The 22220-nt window shown below is 36.6% G+C and overlaps 1 protein-coding gene across 2 annotated transcripts in view; it reads right to left on the bottom strand.

The window, feature by feature from the left end:
• Positions 1 to 22220, bottom strand: part of FAM53A (family with sequence similarity 53 member A) — a 106577-nt gene that overhangs the window by 45640 nt on the left and 38717 nt on the right. The window contains exons 3-4 of one of the 2 annotated variants that reach the window (XM_051966360.1): positions 18879 to 18933; positions 15827 to 16620 (exon numbers count right to left, since the gene is read on the bottom strand). In XM_051966360.1, the coding sequence (XP_051822320.1) occupies positions 15827 to 16620; positions 18879 to 18933 (849 nt within the window). Of the gene's footprint in view, positions 1 to 15826; positions 16624 to 18878; positions 18934 to 22220 lie in introns of both variants that reach the window. The other variant, XM_051966359.1, reaches the window with a different exon arrangement.

Below are 22220 nucleotides of genomic sequence, written 5' to 3'. Positions count from 1 at the left end.
AAAAAACATAAAACAGACATACAGATCTAACAGATTCCAATTGAACAATCATAAGAAAGTTCTGATTAAGATAATCATTTCTAGGAAGAAGCTCACAAGCTGCAGCAATTTGTTTGGATAAGAAATAAAGCATATTTGCTTTCTTTCATTACTGGTTGTTTTGAGAACTACTCAATTACTTGCTTTTCTTTCAGAAAAGTCACCACCAACTTTACAACATGACATTACTTTCCAAGTTAAATGGGACACTCTTCAATTTGGGAGTTTTACTACTACTACAGGAGCTCATTTCTACTGTGTGAATACAGACCTCATTCCTCTGTGGATGTCAATGAAAGAAGGTTGGAAGAATGAAAGTGCTTTGAGTTATGTCTGTATCTAAATGACCATACAGAATTATAAAATGTTAATCTTTAGAAATCATGTAGCTTGATGGCATTAATGTTATAGATGAAAGAATTGTGGCCAAAATCAGGGAGAGGGCTTGTCTAAGGTTTTATCACTGTTCCAAATAGCATGGACTGATAGGAAGAACACAAGCCATTTAAGACATGAGTTAACACATGTACTGTAACTATATTTTCAACATCATTACTGCTGTTATTATCTAGACCTAAATCCATCTCTGACCTTTACCTAGCTGTGAGATCATGGTTAAGTTAATTAACCTCTTTAAGCCTCAGTTTCCTGGTCTCTGAAACTCCTGGAAAAAATAATGCCTTAAGTGCTCACCATAACAGTATGATTTTGGAAGCTAAAGAAGGGATCGTGAAAGTGAGGAGCTCTGTCAGCCTCAGAAGTGTTATATGTCCAGTGTGACCTATTCCATTTCTGAATGAATCTTCTCACTTCCATACTAGTGCTCCTTCCAACCATGTAGATCAGCATACATCCATGCAGCAAGATCCTGGAAGACTCATGTCTTCCTGGCCAATGTGCTAAGAAGCTTCTTTTCTCCATCTCTGGCCATCGTGTGCATGCTAAAGAAACCCACAGACCATCTGTCTCACTCATGACATGAAGTTTTGATTTTTCTCTCTCTAAATGTTCTCCATTATTAAAGCCAGTCCTTAGAAGAGCAAGGTCTACCAACCACCCTTATTTCTTTTGTTCAAGACTCTTTCTACTATATCAGTTCAATTTTTCAAAAGTTATTAAGCAACTGCTACTGTGCAAGGCACTACTACATGCTGGGAATATAAAGACATAAAAATGAAAATAGCCCCTACCCTTAAGAAGCATACAGTCTACAGAGGAAAACTTGAAAAAGATTCCATAAAACTTTTACAAAACTAACAATTAAATCATCAGAGGGTACTTGAACGGAAGAAACACTCAGGAAGGTAAATATTTCAGTCTATTGGTTTTGTTGAAGGCCAAATGGAACTAATTTAAAAAGTAACTAATGTGTCTTTATCAAGACAAGGAATAATAAGAATAATAAAAAAATCTTTGCCTCTCTTGTCAACATTAATTTCACTTTGTGTATCTGGCCATACTATCGCCCAAGAAACTCCATTATCCAGCTTATCCCCACCCATTTTTGCTAATGCTACTGAAAAAACATTATTATATAATCTGGGTCCTAATCTGGACTATTTTCTAAACCACAAACCAGTCATCTGACTTCAGGAAGTATTTCTCAGTTTCCTCATTTGACTAAAAGCCCATATCCCTACTTCATTCCCAACATCCCAGAGAAGTGTTCATGCTGCCACAGAATGAACATGTCACAAATATAGCTATCAATCAGTGTCATAAGACTTCTAAAACCTGTCACTTACCTTCTAATAAAGATTGGACTATACCTTATTTTGGTTTGAGGATTTTCTTGGTTATTATTTTGTAAGGGTAGGAAGAGAGAATGAAGTTTGCTTTTTCATCTCAGAAGGTGAAAAGATGTTTTTAAGCCACAAGAGAGGGTGTATTACACTAAAACAAAGTGCTAGGTTCATTTCCCAAAATGCCATAATGCGAAGACTGAACATTTGTGTTCAGGTCATCCAGACAGCCTCAGTTCAATTTGGCACAGTAGAAAAAGTGCCCCACTTAGAAGTCAAAGATCTAGGAGGCTTAGAATCTGACTCTGGAACTCAGTACCTACCTGGGTGACCTTGAGCAAGTTGTTTAAGGTTTCAATTTCCTCTTTCCAAAGAAGGGGTTGGACTAAATAGCCTTTAAAAAGTTTCTTTCAACTCTAAATTCACAATCTTAAGTATGACCTCCATTCTTACACATGATTGGATATGACTCCTGGATAGAGATCTATACAAATGTCTGCTGTGCCAAGGGATGGCATGAAGCTAAGCATATTTTTCAATATTCAATTATTCCTTTACTCCTCCTTTAACACAGAGTAGAACTCCATGTGATGATGCAGGAAGGTAGAGAATAAAAAAGATGCACTTCTCAAATCAAGTAACTGCCTTTCTTGCTAGATATAATTTTTTGGTATCCAATTACATCTACCATAAAGTAAAAGGATTTTGAACTGGAAGAGTCCCTTATCAAACTTCTTCTCTTTCACAGATGAGGAAACAGACCTCAAGCTAAGGTGACGTAGCCAAAACAGGACTCAAATGTTGGGTCTTTCACCTTGAGATCCAACATTCTTTCTACTTTATCACAATGATCTCCTTATTTATTTTGAAAGGGACCACTTTTAGCAGTTTTTAAAAAATAAATCTATCTCCAAAAAGATGAAGGATATTTAAAAGTGAGTGCTATTTCTGAAGACAATTTCTAAGAATAACAAAGTGCTTTGAGAACAACAAAATGGCATCACTGAAATAAGCAGAACTTCTAAGGAAGCTTGTTTATAAGGAATCGATCCAATATTTAGTTATACAATTACATCCCTTATGCTATCCAAATGGATTATCATTTGATCTTCAAGGTCCCAATTTTCTCTTACAAGCCAACTTTCTAAATCCTTTCCCTTAAAGCGTGTCCATCCACAAATGTGTGAGCACATACTATCTGCCTGCACTGTATTGCTTTTTTGGTGGTTCAGTGCTAGTTTTTTCTTCTCTTCTAACTTGCTTTCCCTAACAACTTCTTCAGGAGCACAAAGGGCCGCTCTTGTTCTCAGGCTACTTGTCCGAATACCCTGTGGGACTCCAGTAGAGAAAGAAATAAATCAGAATGTACTCTGAAAAATTCAAAGGTTTGTATGCTACTGAGTTGAGAAAGGCACCAAAAAAACCCACATGTTTTATTACTATTTCCCTCACCAAAATAAAAGCTGAAGCTATGACGACACTCTTCTGATACAAACTAGTACCGCCTATTAAGTAACAAAATCTATTTGAAGTCAGACACAGGTATGTCAAAAGAGAAAAAAAAAAGCTGCTCTATTCACATCTCAATGCAAACTCTGATTGTGGGCATACACTACGTAACCTAAACATTTATCATGGATTCCTGTAAGCTAAGTACATTTTACATGATTTAATTTAAAAACACTTTTTCCCACCTACTATGGAAAAAGAGAGCAAAACATCCACTCTTCTATCAAAAGCTACCCAACAAAATTCATGAGTAAAGAAGAACAATACCAAGGAAATAACTCAGACCAGTTCTTCAAAAGAAATGGCATGCTTTGATGCCTTCGTGCTACTAAATACATCACTTTTATACAGCACTTAAAAGGCATTTCTGATGCAAGTATTCTGGGGCATCTCACCTATACCAAAATAAAATTATTGATGTACTTTAAACTCAGAATGGTATTAAGTAATTTGTGAATTCAGCTTTCCTGTTGAAATGATATGGGTTAGGGTTAGAGATACTAAAGAAGGGAAAGGGATCTGTATGTGCCAAAATGTTTGTGGCAGCCCTGTTTGTAGTGGCTAGAAGAATGGTTGAGTAAATTGTGGTATATGAACATTATGGAATATTATTGTTCTGTAAGAAATGACCAGCAGGATGAATACAGAGAGGACTGGCGATAATTACATGAATTGATGCTAAGTGAAATGAGCAGAACCAGGAGATCATTATATACCTCAACAACGATACTGTATGAGGATGTATTCTGATGGAAGTGGATCTCTTCAATAAAGAGATCTAATTCAATTTCAATTGATCAAGAATGGACAGAAGCAGCTACACCCAAAGAAAGAACACTGGGAAATGAATATAAACTGCTTGCATTTTTGTTTTTCTTCCCGGGTTATTTATACCTTCTGAATCCAATTCTCCCTGTGCAACAAGAGAACTGTTCGGTTTTGCACACATATATTGTATCTAGGATATACTGTAACCTATTTAACATGTATAGGACTGCTTGCCATCTGGGGGAGGGGGTGGTGGGAGGGAGGGGAAAAATCAGAAGTGAGTGCAAGGGATAATGTTGTAAAAAAATTACCCTGGCATGGGTTCTGTCAATAAAAAGTTATTTAAAAATTTAAAAAAAAAAAAGAAGAAGAAGAAATGATATGGGGCCCTAAGTTCTAATTCTGACTTGGACACTAACTGACTGGGTGACTTTAGAACTCATTTGAAAATCCTCATTGTATAGTGAGAAAATTCACTCAGCCCGAGCAAATGAACTGCCCAGGTTCACGTAGCTGGAATCTTGACACCTGCATTCTCTTCACAACACAAAAGGTATGGCACTGACTTAGCCATTCTCTGGGCTTTTCAAGTTCTCTTTATCTCCAGTTCACAGGGACCCTCATAATTAGCAGCCAATAGGAATTAAAACTTACTATAATTTAAGCCAGACATTAAAGAAAGTATATGTTATTTTGCACAAAAATGAACGTGCCAACACCTTTGACAAATGAAATTCAAACCACATAAAACTCAGGGCTCATTGAAAATTATTTCAGGCTACTATAATAATTGCCAACAAATGAAATTTAAGAATTATATATAGATTTTAGGATATGGACAAATCTTTTCAAAAGATCAGAAAATGTATCTTAAAATTGGAACTTTAAAACGTTAGGACAACCCATTCACTTTTATATTTTTATTTCTACTTCAATTCCAACTTACTAACCATACATACACTATCCCTGATTGACAGCTGAAATGGGAACTAAGAGGTGTTTCTAAGAAATGACAGACGGCAGCTTTCTTCAAGTATCCAGTTTTCTGAAAGAGAAGTCTCCAGTGACCTGCCCATTAAGAACCACAGAATATGGAGGGGGGAAAAGGGGGAGGAGAAGGTAGAAAACAAACTCAATTTATCCATAGATAAAATCACTGTAGGGACAGGGAATGCTATAAATCTGTTGGTAAAGCTATGTACCACAATTTAAATTATCACCAAAGAAAGAAGCTCTCCTGGCAATGACAAGATCTTCCAAGAATTCGACACCAACAAACAACAACCAAACCCAATAGCTGCACTAATTTAATTTGACTCAAAATAACATTTTGATCCCTCCTATGTGCAAAGCACTGGGGCTTTAAGGACAAAAGCAGAACAGTCCTTGCCCTTACGGAGTTTCCACTGACCAATGAAAGCAGCTGCTGCCTTCTCCTTTCAGGAGGTGCCCCTTCTTCAGAAGCAGACTCCCTTCTCTAATTACCAGGGCCCCTTGTACCTTTCAGTGATTTCCATTTTACAGTGACTGAAACTTTAGTACTGAAATAACCAACTTCCCCCTTCCAGAATAGAACAGCTCCAGGAAATCTGTACCTTAGTCTTCCACATATCCAACCCTAGCAGCATTTTGTATAGAGCACATACCCAATACATATTGAATGAATAAACTGGTGTAATAAGCCTGTTACTGGTGATTCATCCTAATCAATTGAGACACCAGTTTACAGCACAGACCATCACACTGAAATACTGAGTCACTGCATACATAAATGGCAATGGCCCCTGCAAATCAGTGCTGAGCTAACACTAACCTTCTGATCTGAATAATACTTAAAGTAGTTATATTAGTCCTAGAGAGAAAGAGGTATGTTTCTAAAAGCCTTCCAAATCATTCTGCTATATGGATCTCTTAAGAGTCAAAAACTCATCAAAAAGTCATAAACTAGCACTACTTTTACAAGTTTTTGAATACCACATTACAAATGAATTATTCCACTGTTCTTTAATTTTAAAAAATCCTTCTCAGTTTCATCTCTGTAGTTAATTATTTGTACTAGGAACTCACAATCCCAATCAGGTCAGTGTGAGGATGAGGAAGGGAAGAAAACCTTCATCAGAAAGGAAGAACTTCTTTTACCATTATACATTCGAGAATTAGAAAATCTAATACCTATCTTCTGGAATAAAAGGTTAAAGAGTTGATAGATTTTTCCACAAAAAACACCTGATTCTTAAAAGAAACATTTGACATTCAAATATGCACATACAACACATACATACATACATATACAAATGCACATACAGTTTACTTAGTGTTTTATATACATTGATCTCAAGTTCATAATCCCTGGGCTTTGATTTTCTCACATCTAAAAGAAAGAGTTGGAGAAAGACAAGGAAGAGGTGCCTCCAACGCCAAGCACAATGACTTGTACATTAGTTAGTTGTTCATTTTAACTGAGCTAACAAAAAGTTTATACATAAATAAGGAGGGCAAGACGTGTACATGCATATCAAAAATACAAGTCAAGAATATGAGAAATGCAAAAGAAAGGCTTGGATGAAGTACATGAGAAATTTGCAGAGGGAAGGATTACTTTTAGAAAGGAGAGAGCTAATCTAAGCTGGGCCTTGAAGGGAGGGAGAGGATTTCAAGAGGCAGAGTTAGAGTAGGAGGAGAGAAGTAAAGTGTTTATTTCAGAAATCTGAGACTTCTTAAGCAAGAGGTATGAAGACCCGAGAAGGCAAGACAGGAATTGGGGGTGAGAGGCTGTAGATGGTGAAGAGGGAAAATGAAAAGTAGTCCCATTTGCAATGAAGAGTACTTGAAAGGGAGGAGTGTGAGAAAAGGCCAAAAAGGCTGGCTGGAACCAAAGAGCAGATAGCCTGGGATACCAAGACATGGCATTCACACTTCATATCACAGACAATGGGAAGCTAATGACAATTTCTGAGCTAAGCAATAATGTGGTTAACACCGTACATTAGAAAGATCACCCAAGTAGTAACCTGAAAAACAAATTTATTTGAGAAAGAAAAACTAACAGTCCCAAAGAAAGGAGAGAAGGGAACAGCAGAGGAGAGGCAGTGGTAACATAAGTTAGAATCTAAAGGACTTGGAAAGAAATTGAATGTGGGGAATTAAGGCCATATATAAAGAATCCAAGACAACTAAAGTTTGAGACCTGAGTGATAGAGGAGATGGCCATGTCTGAACAGAAATGAAGATATTAGGAAAAGTAAAATGTAAGGGGATATGGCATAAAAGCTTAGACATCTTAATATATTTTAATGAAACCAATGGAAGTCAGATGAGTTTATACAAGGTATGATTATAATTCAAATAACATATTAATCAATAAGTTATTAAAATAAATATCAAAGCATTAAATAAATGCATGAAAGGTAAGAAAAGCAGTGACTTTCAATCCTTTGATTTAAAGGAAAAGACATGTTTAATTCTTTAGGCCTTAATATAGATTTTAATTTTACCAACAGCTTTTGTCTTTCATGCAGAGAGGAGTCGATTTTATATTTAAATCATTTTAATTACTGTATAAAAACTTATTTTTGTGTGTCTGGCCATACTAACTCCCAAGAAACTCCATTATCTAGCTCATCCCCATCCATTTTAAATTATCCTTCATTTGGAATATCAGTTTTGTAAGACTATTTGATCAAGGAATACTAACACTTAGATGTACCTATTCTTTGCTTAATGAAAAGACTAATTTTAATTGAAAAACTTTGATGAGACAGCATTATCTGAAACTTTTGCCAGTTGGAAAATTGTAAAGCAACCAACTCAGTAACCAAACAAAACCAACTGCAACATGAGAGAACTTTGAAAAAAGCCTGAAAAAACTATAAGGCAAGTCCTCTCTAATTTGAGAAAAACATTCTATACTCTTTATACAAATATATTAAGCATTAACAGATTTTTTTATTTAATTTTTTTTAATTATAGCTTTTTATATACAAAATATATGCATGGGTAATTTTTCAACATTGAACCTTGCAAAATCTTCTGTTTCAACTTTTCCCCTCCTTCCCTTCACCCCCTCCCCTAGATGGCAGGTAGTCCCATATATGTATAAATATGTTAAAGTAAATGATTAACAGATTTTTAAAAATTGTTTTTAGTTAAAAAAGCAAAAAAGATTGAATATGCTCTACAATCATTTCAATTCAGCAAACGATAAAGCCCCCAGATATGTGAGTCACTGTGCTTAAGAACATAATGATGGCATGATATAATGCCTACCACATAAGGACTTTTATCATCTATGAAAACGGGGTGGTGGTGGGGGGATATGCAATTAGAAATCAATGATGACCAAAGCAATTTCTAGACTAAGCACCATAAGAAAATATGAGAAAGACAGGTCATCTATACTAATCTAAATCTAAAGAGAGAGAGACATGGAATGACTAAAGGATTTGAGGCATACTGAGAGTCCCAGAGAGGGAGAACCTTAGAATGGAGACAGGAGGCTTCAAGACAGGACCTGGGAAGAAGAGTCAGTTGAGCGTGGTTGCAATACATCCCCAGTGCTTCTTTGCACAGTGACTGAACCTAATCAGCACTTTCTAAGTGCTTTTTCAATCTGTCCATTCTTGTAGCATATCTGAAGGAAAGTACTAAGAACATAAGGCTGGGAATGTAGGTTGAAGTTGGACGAGAAGGCAATAAATGCCAAGTTAAGAAATTTGTATTTTATGCTCTAGACAATGGGGAGCTAGGAAACTTTTTGGTTAGGGAGGGAGTCAGAAGATTAATTTGGCAGCTATGTGAAAGGAAGACAAACTAGAAGTAGAGACAACAGATCACGGACTATTACAAGAGGCCAAGGGAGGGCCTGAACTATGGTAATGGCAGGGTGAAGACAAAAGTTCGGGAACAACACCAAAGATAGTGTGAAGGTAAAAATGGAGACGACTTGATAACTGAATGCTGCGTGATTGCATGAAAGTAGAGTCAAGACATTTTAAGCTTGGATGAGCCTGGAACAAGTCAATAGCAAAAACAATGAAGTTAGAAAGCAAGCCAGTTTGGGTTGGGGCAGCTAAATTTGAGGTGCCAGTATGGAGGGGGAAGAGAAGGGGAAAGGAAGGTACCTACTATGTGCCAGGCACTGTGCTAGGTACTTTAAAGCTCTCACTCCATTTGGTCATCACAACAACCCTAGAAGGCAGGTTTTTAAACCCCATTTTATAAATGAGGAAACTAAGGCAAACACACCAGAAGTGATCTGCCCATTGTCACACAGGTATAAGTAAATGCCTGGGGCCAAATATGAACCTCAGCTTCTGACTCCTGGCCCACTGTGCCACCTAGCTTTCAGGTCTATCAGGGAACTAGGAGTTCAGGGCTAAGGCACAGGTTAAGTCAGAACCATGTACATAGACTGGGGAATCATCATATGCAAAGAGAGGATAATTAAAGCCACAGGGGTAGATAAGGTTACCAAAGGGAAGAGGTGGTTCTATAAAAAGCCCTTAGGATTTAAATAGAAAGAGGCCCTTAGAGAGCATCTAAGTTCATCTCCTCCTCTCTCCCCCCCCCCCCCCCCACCTTTAAAGATGAGAAAACTGAGGCCCACAGAGCAGGCAATCCAATTTCAAATACTTTATCCATCTCAGTAATTATTTAGTGTTTTGCTGTCTGATCAGCAGGGCCAGAATGTGTATTCAGGTCATGACTACAGAGCCAACACTCTTCCTATCACCCAGTCTTGATCAGGAATAAATCTCAATATAACTCATCTATGAGAAAATCAGATTCTAGTTACATCACTAAGAGCACTGTTTCCATGAGTGTACCTCTACATATACCTATACTAAAATGAAGATTTTATGTGAGGACATTCAGTCCACTTCTCTATTTCACCACTAAGTTGTGAGTGAATAAACAAGAAGGATTTAGGTATTTAATACAGATCTGAACTACAAAGACTGTATACTCCCATGGGATTGTCCTCTGCAGTCTGGGGCAATCTGATTTTTGTGCTCCTCACAATACTTCCTAGTCCAGCATCCTACACATTTTAATTTAATGCAGAAATGAAAAATCTTTGGTTTTCAAAAGTTGTCCAAGAACAGAAAAGTTTGCCAGGACTACTTTCTCCAAACTAGTTCAAACAAATGCCTTCTCCTAAGGACCAATATTTAAATAATACTTTAAAATATCAAAATCAAATGTCCTTGGAATATAAAGTCTTTCAATTATTAGAGCTAGAAAACACATGAAAGTCCTCTAATCTAAGAAGAAATGAAGTCCTAAAAGAGGGAATTCTACTTGCTCATGGTCAAAAAGCAACTAAGTAGGAAAGTCAATTCTAACCCCAGATCCTCCAGTCGATATCCTTTTATTTAAAATAAAAAAGTTACACTAACTCGGGAATCCAGTTGACAATTGGGTTCAAATACTGACTCAGACACTTAACTATGTTACCTTGAACAAGAGGCTTCACCTCTCAGCCTCAGTTTCTTCATCTGTATAACAGAGAAAATAATTGTACCAGTATCTCGATGGTGTTGTGAGGACCAAATGAGATACCATACATAAAGTGCTTTGCAAATCTTAAAGCACTACATAAATGCTAGCTACTGTTATTATGAAAAACTGTAATACTGAGAAAAGTTAGTTTTATTCATTTATACAAGAATATATTTTGAAAATTAGCATATCTTCAAAAGTTATTTGAGATGAATGGTATCAAAATACTCTACCAATTACACCAACCAATCATAGGAGACTTTCTTCTAAAATTAGCTATTGGCATAGTTTTTGATCCACTGGAACTCGGCTGAGGAGATACATATTTGGTGGCAGTCCAGAAAAACTAGGAGAGAGAATACTATAAATGGGAGTACATGAGATACATATTTTATGTTCTTATTTTTAGAACTATGATTTTGATATAAATTTATAACTATTCTATAGAGGAATATGGTATCAAATGCAAAAACATGAAGGAAATGAAACAATAAGGAAATCCAACTTCTTTAGACTTCCAGACTTTTCACATGATAAAGTATAAAATTATAAATTGAGGCACTCTGAATGCAACTTATTTTTATTATTAGCTTGACTGTTTAACAAAACTGAATTTTACTGTTATTACCATGGTACCACAATAAAAATCTGTACAAAACCATGTAATAGGGCACTGACCAAACATCTAAGTCCTATCTATAAGACACTGCCCCAAAATAGTAACTTTGCTTTCTGAAATTACTGTACACAAATGATTGCTCATGACAATCCTTTAATGGCTTGCAACTGATCACAGATCAATCTGAAGAGTTCCCAAAATGTCTTGATTTACAGAATTCAACAAATCTTGATAAAACATTCACTACTATGTTCCGTCAGGAGCAGAACGTAAAGTTAGGACTGAATTTCAGTGCCTGCTTAGACAATATGCTAATGATGTACTGACTGACAAAGAAAGACAACTTAATTTTACTCAAAGGTCTATTAATTGCCTTCTGCAATTAATGTATAGCATTCTTTGTTATTCTTCCAACTACCTACCTGCATGAAAAGAATGGACAACAGCATAGGGGAAGATGGTAACAAGAAGCAACAGGATCTAGTAAGATTTAATGTAGTTACTTGGCCATCTTTCTTTTCTCTTGAAAAATCCTATATTCTTTTTCTTTCAACCATGGCAATAGCCATTTCGGTAAGGAATATTCCTTTCTCAGGCATAACTTCCCCAACTCAGGTCCAAAAGGCCCCTACGATTATTCTTTATTTTTATTTCCAAAAGATAATGAGTCCAAAGCCACATAGATAGCCAAAAAAAAAAAAAAAGATATTGTATGCTATTTATTCTATTCTATATAATATTCCACTGCTATTGCAGAATCATTGAATTTCAGAGCTAAAAAGCATCTTTGAGATTATGTTCGCTCTCTTAAAATCACAATTTTTCAAAAAAGAATTTATTTTATATTTGGTATACTTATACACTTCTTATCATAACATGGGTTACAAAACTACTTTGGCTGATAAGCCCAGATGCCTCAGCAATTCAGCCCATTAGACTTTGGCTAAATATTTCAATATACCTATTTAATCCTCTACACTTGGTTATCCAGTCTAGACATCAGGGTTTCCAATAACAATTCATCGTTTGCTCCTTTTGCATAATTGATACTGAAGCCGTCACAATTAAGGTTATGTGGACACTACTGGGCTCTTTTAGTCATTTTCATCTTTGGGAGAATCTTTCTGAACTGAAATGTTAACTACTTAATCCCAGACTAAATTTAACACCATAAAATTTTTCTAACAATATCATTAACATTTTTAATTTGCTAAAGCAAGAAAAATCATCAAGATTTTCCAAAGAAAGAGGCTTAAATTTCAAAAAAACAAAACACACAAAACCCTTTCTTTTGGTCCCTAAAGATCTCATTCATGCTCAAGAAATTTCTCATAAAAACAACATCCAAAAACACTTAACATTTACTTCTTTCAATAAAGCTATATGTTACATAAACTAGGACTTGCCCGTAAGAGTTCACAATCAACAATGACTGTGTAGACAAGGCACAAATATAAGACAAAGATGATGACAGCTACAAAAATGTGGTCACCTGAGAAATCAAGCAGACTTCTGCCCCTAAGCATGCTGTCTTGCCTTTCTTTTTACAGGTATTCCAAAGTCCCCTCTTACAATGTGGTTGATGATATGAATTAACTGCAGGAAGTAAGGCTGAGTAAAGAGCTATCTGTATTGCAGAAGGAAGGAATAACAACATTTCTGCAAAAAATTCAGATAAATTTCATTTTATACAACAGATGTGCTTTGGAAGTTAAATATTTAAAATTTATAATCTGACTGAGAAACCTGCCTTCTTTAGTTAAGCTTTCATACAAGACTCACATTTTCTAGCTAAATGTCAATTAAAGAATATTTATTTAAAGGGTCAACTAACATCAAGCAGTATAAGATCCCATAACAAAAGTAAAACAGTCCCTGTCCTCAAACTTGCATTTTAACGGGAAATGTATATAAATGTGTCTATATAATTAGATATATATATATAAGGCATATGTAAAGATTTGCAAATTAACACAAAATGTTTACATATTGTTTAATATCTATGTATATATGTATGTTATGCATGCATATGCATGTCTGTGCATAAGCATGGAGGTTCTGTGAAGGAGGACACTAATGGATGAGACGGAAAGTCTTGCTTGAGCTGAGTTGCAAGAAACCAGGTTTCCAAGCTAGGGGTAAAGGAGGTGAAAAGGGGGATGGTTCCAGGCATGGGGAACAGTTAGCATACAGGCAGAAGATGATGCCTCAACAGTAATAGCCAATAAGCGTGCTTGCTAACAGGCCAGAAGTAGAAAAGGACCATGTTGTGAAAGGGGCTTAAAATGCCAAACAGATGAGTCTGAGACACAGGGTATCCCCCAAATCCCAAAAGACTTAAAAAAATTTTAAACTACAATAACTTCAGAAGTAAAAATGCTACAAACTTATAAAGAAAACTTGAAAGATTTTTAAAATTAAATTTCTTTTCCTAAAATTCATCATAGCTGACATTTTGAACTTTTTTGGTAAAACTTTTAGAAGCTGCTATTCAGTCTATCCCTAGGATTATTCAAAGAATGTGGTCTTGATGGATATACTACTGCTTGGATCCAAAAGCACAAGATAAAAGACTAATGGAGAGAAAACAGGCTACCCAAGGTGGCCAGAGCAACCCTCTTAAGTGGCAGCCTGAAATTGTTGCACACATGACACAGGGATAAAGTGAATAATCTTGTTAAAATTTAAATTAGTTATTCAAAATTCACAAAACTAAAGTATAAAAAAAAAATAATTAAAATTTCCATTCCAGCTCTTACACTAGTAGCCAATTCTCATTTATGTACCAGTCATCCTGTGTCACTCAATATCCTTGTCTGTGCTCCTCTCCATGTCACAGGGGATACAGATTCTCACCTCAGCCTTTCAGAATCCCTACTTTCCTGCAAAGTTCGGCTCAGGTGCCACCTTCTTTATGAAGTCTTTCCTGATCCCCTATTATCAGGGCTTCCTTCTTCAGGAAATCTTTGCATTGATTTATTTGTGTAAATATTTTATTCTCTAGTGGAGAAGGTATGTTTCTTGAGGATAGGAACTGTTTCATATGAATCTTTATATCTTAATGCTCAGCACAGTACCTTGCATATAGTAGTTAAACAACCTATCAGATATTTATCTATTAACTATTTGATAGCCTATATGTTATTTTCCCATTCAAGATAAGTCATTATAAAGCTAGACAAAGAAAGGTTGAAAACCTGAGCATTCTCACTACAACTTTTTTCTTCTTCAGATAAACTCTTTCAGAGTACCATGGACCAATGTAGTCAAAATTTATTTGGAAATTCAACACCACCTTCTGGAAAATATATTTAGTATAAAACTTTGGTTGTTTGGATTTGCTTGGGCTTTATTTTATTTTTATTTTTTATTTTGCTAAGTTCAACAGTTGGTATTAAATAGCATCTCATTTTCCAAAGTTCTTTTCTTTACCGTAAGTTAATATTCCCTACTACCACTATTGTAGTCTAATAAGCAACTTAGAGATTTCTATTTCTCTCTTTTGTGTTTAAGAAAAAAAAAATTTAAGAAAGAACCTGCACTACTCAAACCAACAATGTTATTTTTCTAGAAAAATAAATCAGAATCCTATTCTAAATGAATACTTTGATTTCCACAAGTAGAATACAAAACTTTTAGACTTAACTATAATCAATCAATAGCATGTTCAGTAGAATCCAAATACAGCAACACCAACAAACAACTCAAGAGATAAGTGAGCCCCCTTCCAAAGCAGTAAATAGGTGATTAGAGAGGTCGGATTCAAAGACTTCTACCATAATTTTATCTACTTATAAAGATAATGAAAAGTATATCAAAACAATTCTAATATTGCTTCTAATTTAGGATTTGTTCTTTTCCAATAATTTCCTCTTATAACCAACTATTAAAGCAACATACTTAACAGGGTCTTCTACCAGCATAACAGCACATATTAAATGAAGCATGCCCCAAGACTTACTGGGCTGAAGTGTTTTTAGTTTGTCAGATGCTGGAAGAGACTGTATGGTGTAGAAGAGGGCCAGACTGGAGTCAGAAAGATACAGGTCCAAGATCTGATTCTGACATTTACCTATATCACCAAGAGCAAGTTCATCTCTGGCTCCCAGGTGACTCTTTTTAAAGATTATAAATTGCATATGAGCAGCTGATCTGCTTCAGTAAAAATAGCTTCCAGGTGTTCCATGAATGAAATCAAAGATCCAGACTCTCCAATAAATGTATGCCAGTAGGACAATCCTAGGGACTGAACTTAGTGAAGGAACAGAATAAAACCTACCAACCTTATCTTTCATTGACTTTAAAAACCAAAAGTCGCAGGGACATGTGAGAGAAAGGGAAGCAAATAACTCCTAGAAATCAGATTGCAAAACCTCACCTAGATCTATCAGTAAACAACTACTCCTTGAAAATACCCTGAAGTTAAAGTATTTCAACATCTGGGCCTTCTAAACACTTGAGGTAAGGATTTGCAACAAAAGAGAAAATCCAACAAGTAACTCAAAGAACGGACCCTCCAAATACACCTCAAGTTCTAGATTGTACAGCCCATCTAAAGAACTTGCCCTCCATGTCACCCTCTACTGAGGTGAAACGATATCCCACACCAGAAGGCTTCAAGCCCTACTGAACAAAGTAAAAATCTCACCCGTGTCATTTTAAAAAAGTCTAAAGATGGGCGATTCCACCGCACGTCTTCCTCCCGTCTGCGCTTTAGCCGGCTTTTCTTTTCGTTCAGTACACAAGGCTGTGAGCGGCATCTCAACAAGCCCTGGCGCCGGCTAAGCTCTGGTGTGGATGTGGGAGTGCTATTAGCTGAAGGCAAGAGGTTCCCCGCCTCGGGAATGTGCTCCTGGGAGAGAGAGAGGCGACGCCTGGGGTTAAAATCACAAGGTCCAGCAGAATTCCAGCGGATGCTAGAACTGGTACTGCCCTCGCTACTGTCCACAAAGCCGCTGCTGGCTGAAGAGGGCCTGGGCACTGGAGACGTGTGGAAGCCAGTGACAGGGAACACGTTCTGGAGTGACAGGACGCTCTGGGGCAGGCTGATGCTGGTGCTTCTCTGCAGAGTGGCGCTGCCACCGCTGTTACAGCGCTGCAAGGTGGCACTGCCGCCGCTGTTGCATCGTCTTTTGGAGACGGGAGTCCAGACCTTGGAACTGCCAGGTTTCCATGGCGACCGGCAGCGAGCCAGCTCATCGGGCTCCGACAGGGATCGACAGTGTCGCTTAGGAGGTGGGGCCAGAGGCTGCCCAGAGTTTTCATTCAGGTTGAGTTCACTGATCCATCCTGACACCATCGATGGGCTGGGGGATTCTTTCTGCCATTGGAGACACATGTTTGCTGAACTAAATGGGCATGATGGGAAAGGGAAAGCTGAAACCTTGGTCACTTCGGTTCGGATTGGGCATCCTCCATTCAACACTTTCCAAGGATTTTCTTCTACTGAAGGAAACAGGGAAGGACAGAGATCAGCAAGGAAGAGGGACAAGGGGAAAAGCCAATTATCAGGAAACAAGTGTAAAGATGCCATTATAAAATGAATTCAACAATAGACCAGTACAAGGCCAGGCCTTTGGTTAATAAAACTAAAAGTTAAAAAATTAACATCAACCCAACTGTTCCTGCCCATGACTAAGAAAGCTACTATGTATGTTTATATAGACATAAGCAGGATCTATAAAATATTTCAGACATTTAGCCCACCTACACTTCACTGTAATCTTTCAGATGGTGACAAGCTTCTTAGTAGCTGTAATGATAAAGACAGCATTTTTATTCCTAAAAATACTAACACATACAATATTACAAAACAAGCTATTTCCTGTCTATTTAGGTCCATCTTCTAAGACTTGATTAATCTGTTTCTTAAGACTTCCATGAAATGAAACCAATCTTATTTTCAGTTATCTGCAACAGAGACCTATTAGTTTTTATTGTTTAATGAGTCTAGTTCAAATACAAATAATTTTTACTTAAGGGTTGCATGAGGAGCTAAATATCATAAAGTCACAGATCACAGATATAGAGCTCCACAGAATCTCTAAAGTCATCATTTACTTATTTTAAGTAAATAATGGTAGAGACTGGGGCCTAGAAAATTAAATGGCCTGCCCAACATCACACAGGCAGTAATTCTCAAGAGCTGAGATTAAATTAAGCCTCATACATTCTGTCTCTAATTCCAAGGCTTCTTCCCTATAACTAACTTTGTGGGATTTCATCCAGATGCTCAAGGTGATGGACCACTATAGGATAGACAAAAGAAGAACTTCAATAAAAGCCCTAAGTAGGTCTGCTCTCATTAGGTCTATCATCATTATAAAGGTATGAAGGACAATTTGGATTTTTTTCCTCATTAAGCTAACACTTATACAAATTATGATATCTAAAACATATTCCTTTATTAGTTCAATTTTACTAAGATTTTTCTGCATTATTCTGTTTTAATTACTCTGCTTACAAGTCAAATATTCTTTTTATTAGCCTGAAAAAGTATTTATACTAACATGTTATATTATAGTAGGTAATCTTTTTTCTCATTCTTAAAGAAAGCTAAAATTTTAATACAAATGACTGAATCTCCCTTCTGAAAGTGTTATGCCACAAATTGTAAACAAAGTAAAAATAATTCTCTCCTTTTTAGAAGTTTTTAGTTATTTAAACAAAGCTTTTACTTATTAGCTTTAGTATTTCTCATAACTACCAAATAAAGTTTTAAGAACTTCAGAAGTATCATCCATGGAGGTAAGGGCATTAAAGCTATTGGCCAAACCTCAGACTCCTGTATTAAATTGCTTTCTCCAGCTTCATTCAGCATAAATCTACAACTGTTCTTAAGCATGGTATAATGATGGGTTAAAAATAAGTGATAAAAAAAGAAAGAAAAGCCCTCTTGTGTTTAACAATTTTTAAAGTTTGGGTACAAAACTGACAACTTAAAACCAAATAGATACAACTCATCCTCTAAATTAAGCAAAATCCAATTACTTAGACACTGAGAAATTCTCAGATTACCTAAGAATTGTAACATAAGCAAAACATTGACTTCATTCTCTGTGTACAAGGTGACGCAAACAAGCTCCTTCTCCTGGAGCTACACATGATACCATGTGCTGACATCAAGGTTCAAAACTAATCAAGTATTTTAACTCTATCCAGCTAATATTCATACCAACAGTTTCAACAGTAGGATTTCTGTTCCTTTGGTTTAAAAATAAATCAAAACATATCTCTTTCTCCCAAATATTTCCTTCATTCTTAGCTCCTTTTAAATCAGATTTTAGAAAGTAAAGAATCTGTTAATTAAAAAAAAAAAAAAAAAAAAAAGGTACCCTCTTGCCACATGGGACTAGAACATAGTCATGGCACCCAAAGATGCAAGTAGTCATGCTTGTCATTTTCCTAACAGCTACCACAAGAGAAAGTCTCAAAAGGGGATGGGCACATGAAGTGGGCATTTAGACATACCGAATGATATTGAACAAAAACATCTTACGAGAGCTTTTACTATGCAAAGCAGATCACAAGCAGCAAACTAATAAGCAGTGATTCACGGCATTGTCCCAAGGCCAGCTCAAACCAGCAGGCTGTACAGCAGCAGGTCCCAGCCCCCATTTCACCTGATTTGCAACAGAAAGGCTGCGGAGCGCCCCAATTACCTCAGTGTCTCTGCAGCCAGGGCTTTTAGAAGAACTTACCATTGATTTCGAAAGGAAACAAGCTGCCACTTTTGTTCAGCTCCTCAGATGAGTACTGAAATTAATCAGAGAAAGAGGTTTCAACACCGCACAACTCTACATGGTGTGAAAGAAAACGCACACAAACTCTGTGTCAGAGAGTGGGCAAATGTCTGAGAGCTTCATTCTGCTTCTTACCAAACTCAGACTCACTCCTGGCTGTTTATTTGGGTACCTAGTCTCTTTTAACAAAGCTAAAAACAAGCCATCTGGCCACCTGGCACTCCAATGGCGGAGGAGCTGGCCTGATGCTGGCTTCTTTGAAATCTGCTCTCCTCCTTCCCCGGCACCAGGGCCACTCTTGGGTTCTCTGGCAGAGGGGCAGTTGAGATAGCTTTGCCCCTTACCTCCAAAGGCATCAGCAAGGGGAAACCTGCTGGGAGATGGGGCCTGGGCATAGGGGACAAGGTGGGCACAGTTTCACATTAAGGCTTCAGAAAGAACTCGAAGCTCCCAAGGAACAACATAAGGCTAGTCTGGGGGAAGGGCATGGTTCAAATCTGAAATTACACCTGGGTAGAACTCCAGGTAAGGAAATTCTCTCCTATGACATCCATTTGCAAGTGCTCTGTCTGAGGAAGTGGAGGGGATGTGGGGCACGCAGCCAGGATGGGGTTAAAGGCAGCAGTAGCAGAGAGAAAAGAATACTCTATTTGTAATACAAACCTGGCAGTTCAAGCCCAGGCTCTGCCGGGCTGACCTGAGCATCTCAGGGTACCTCACCCCACTTGTCTGGCCTGCTTCCTCCTCAATAAAATTAGGGGTGTGGACCTGCTGAGATCCTGCGGTCCTTCCAGCTCTCCATCTGTACCTCACTCACTGCCTTACAAATTTGACCCTGAAATTAACTGAGATTTAGAAAGAAAATCTCAATTTTGAAAAATTCTGACACTTCAGATTTGTCAAAAATTAATGGATTTTCTATAAACTTAATTTTAACTCTTGTTTAAAAAAAATTAAAATGTTTAACTTATATAAACTCATTGATCAAGTATAATTGTTGCCTTAGAAATATCTCAAATGGCATATCTCAGATTGAAAATTCATAATGAATTCTAATTTCAAAACTTTCACAACCTTGTAAATTAATTGGCAGGATTATAAAATAGTCTATGAAACTTACATAAAATATATCATACTGGAAACTGCTACTTCCTTCTCCTTAAAGAAGTTTTCCCCTTTATCTACAAGTGCCTCATCTTTCAAGAAGCCTCCTAAAGACCTCAGTTTGGCTGTTTTCAAATGCACCTCAATGCCAAATTATATTATCTTTATGTGTAAATTTATTTCATCTCTCCTAACTAAACTGTAGCCTTCTTAATTAAGGGAAGGGAAACACAATTTATTTATCTGAATATTTTTCTTAGGCACATCACAGATACACTTAATGTTGTTCAGCATCTAGTATAGTCTTTGTAATCATAAAGTTTATATGTATATAAAAATTTCAAGTAACTTTGTACTGAGTTAGCCAATTTCAATTCATCAGAAGTATAAACTCAATGACAGTATCAGAAGATAGACTACCAGGAAGGATCAGATCATATCACGAGGGTCAGGAACTGGAGATATTTGGCCTGGAAAAGAGAAGGCTTTGGGAGATACATAATAGCTATTCTAGACACTCAGCAGATAAATAGATTTTGTGATTGTGGCTTCATGTGTACTTCTGTGAGGTACATATGCTATTTATTAAAACTGTATTAAAAAGGAATTTTAACAACACATTTCTCACACCAACATTTTGAACTATTCCCTACAATGCCTTTATGACTTCATATTCATTCCTTCCTATAAGTTTGTGTCTGAAAAAAAAAAAAAAGAGAGAGAGGCTCATATGTTTTTCAAGACAGAAAAAAGATTTGATTATTTTAACATGCCTCCTGTTTTACAAGCTATTTTTTTGATCCTGGGTTTTGTTTTGTGTACGTGTGTTTTATTATTATTAAACCAAAAAGAAGATAGTATTGTTCTAAGACTTCCTTTCTAGATACAGGTTCAGTTTTTAAGTAAACATCCTTGAGCAATGAAAAATTTATACTGTTTGTTAATACGAAGTTCTGTACATGTTAAGACCTTGAACCTTGAAGGTTATAATAAAAATGCTTAATATACTATTGTAAGAAATACTTAAGGAAATTAAGACTACCTTTTACCAGATAAAACTTGCTAGAAATGCTTTCAAATATTTTTCAAGTTAATAGAGATGTTTTATTTCCTTACCTGGGTAAAGAAAAAGAGCAAAAGGCTAATAATAAACAGCTAAAGGATATGGGAATCTAAGACTCTGAATGAGGAATTGGATCATAATCACTGATGAGAGAGAGTGATATGAACAGTTTAATTTAGTAAAGGTTTCATTAAGATTAAGCTTCATAATTTTATCCAGTCATTGGTTTATGTACCTTAACATTAATACAGTTAGCACGGGGATAAGACACTTTGTATATGTACTTTTAAAGGAAAATATTTCACTAGAATACCTGTCTCTTATTATTAAAAATGGAGAAAAATAAAAACAGTCTGTGGTAAAAACAGAAATCTGGCCATTTAAACTTGGCTACATTAGATAAAACATATTGGGCTATTCATAATAAAATCTTTTCCAAATCCCTGCTCAGACACTGGGGCTCATAAGCAAGTCATTTCACTTTCTCAATCCTCCATTTTCTCCTTGGCAAAGTGAGAATAGCAAACACTCCTATGATACACCTCAACAAATTGCTCTTAGTCAGCTTGCCATTATTATTCAAAATCACTTTTTTGAAGTTTTGAGGTTTCCTAAAAATGGAGGAGAGGGAGCCTGAATTTAATTTTGAATAAGATTAATGCATTTAAGATTCTCACTTCACTAAATACCAAAAGCTCCCAACATACTACGTAATGTTTTGAAACCAACAAGGAAAAATTATTTTCCTCTTATTCTAGGATAATTAGACCTTAGGCTTTAGTAAGCACGCAAAAGGTGGGAGAGACCAAGAGATATGTGTAGTGACACCTAAGACAAGTTCTATGGCTCTAAATCCCACCATGCTGATGACCTGTAAGAACAAGGCCCTCAATTCAGCATGAAAGCCACCAGCTACTCCTCCTCACAACCACCTTGGGAAGGGGCTAATGCAAAGACTGACTTTGGTTCTATTGGCCCATCATCACAGCTAATGTCACAGTCAGGATTTGACTCTGGGCAACCTGACCCCACAGCAAGCCTTTTTCTCCTTCATAAGTCACATGCCACTAAAAACAACAAAAGCTTTTCGCTCAAAATGATATACAGCTTCAAACACTACCCCTTCCATGATT

Source organism: Antechinus flavipes, chromosome 6, assembly GCF_016432865.1.
Source record: "Antechinus flavipes isolate AdamAnt ecotype Samford, QLD, Australia chromosome 6, AdamAnt_v2, whole genome shotgun sequence".
In the NCBI taxonomy this organism is placed as follows: domain Eukaryota; kingdom Metazoa; phylum Chordata; class Mammalia; order Dasyuromorphia; family Dasyuridae; genus Antechinus; species Antechinus flavipes.
The sequence above is the reverse complement of the archived record's forward strand: the minus strand, read 5'-3'. Positions and strand labels throughout refer to the sequence as shown.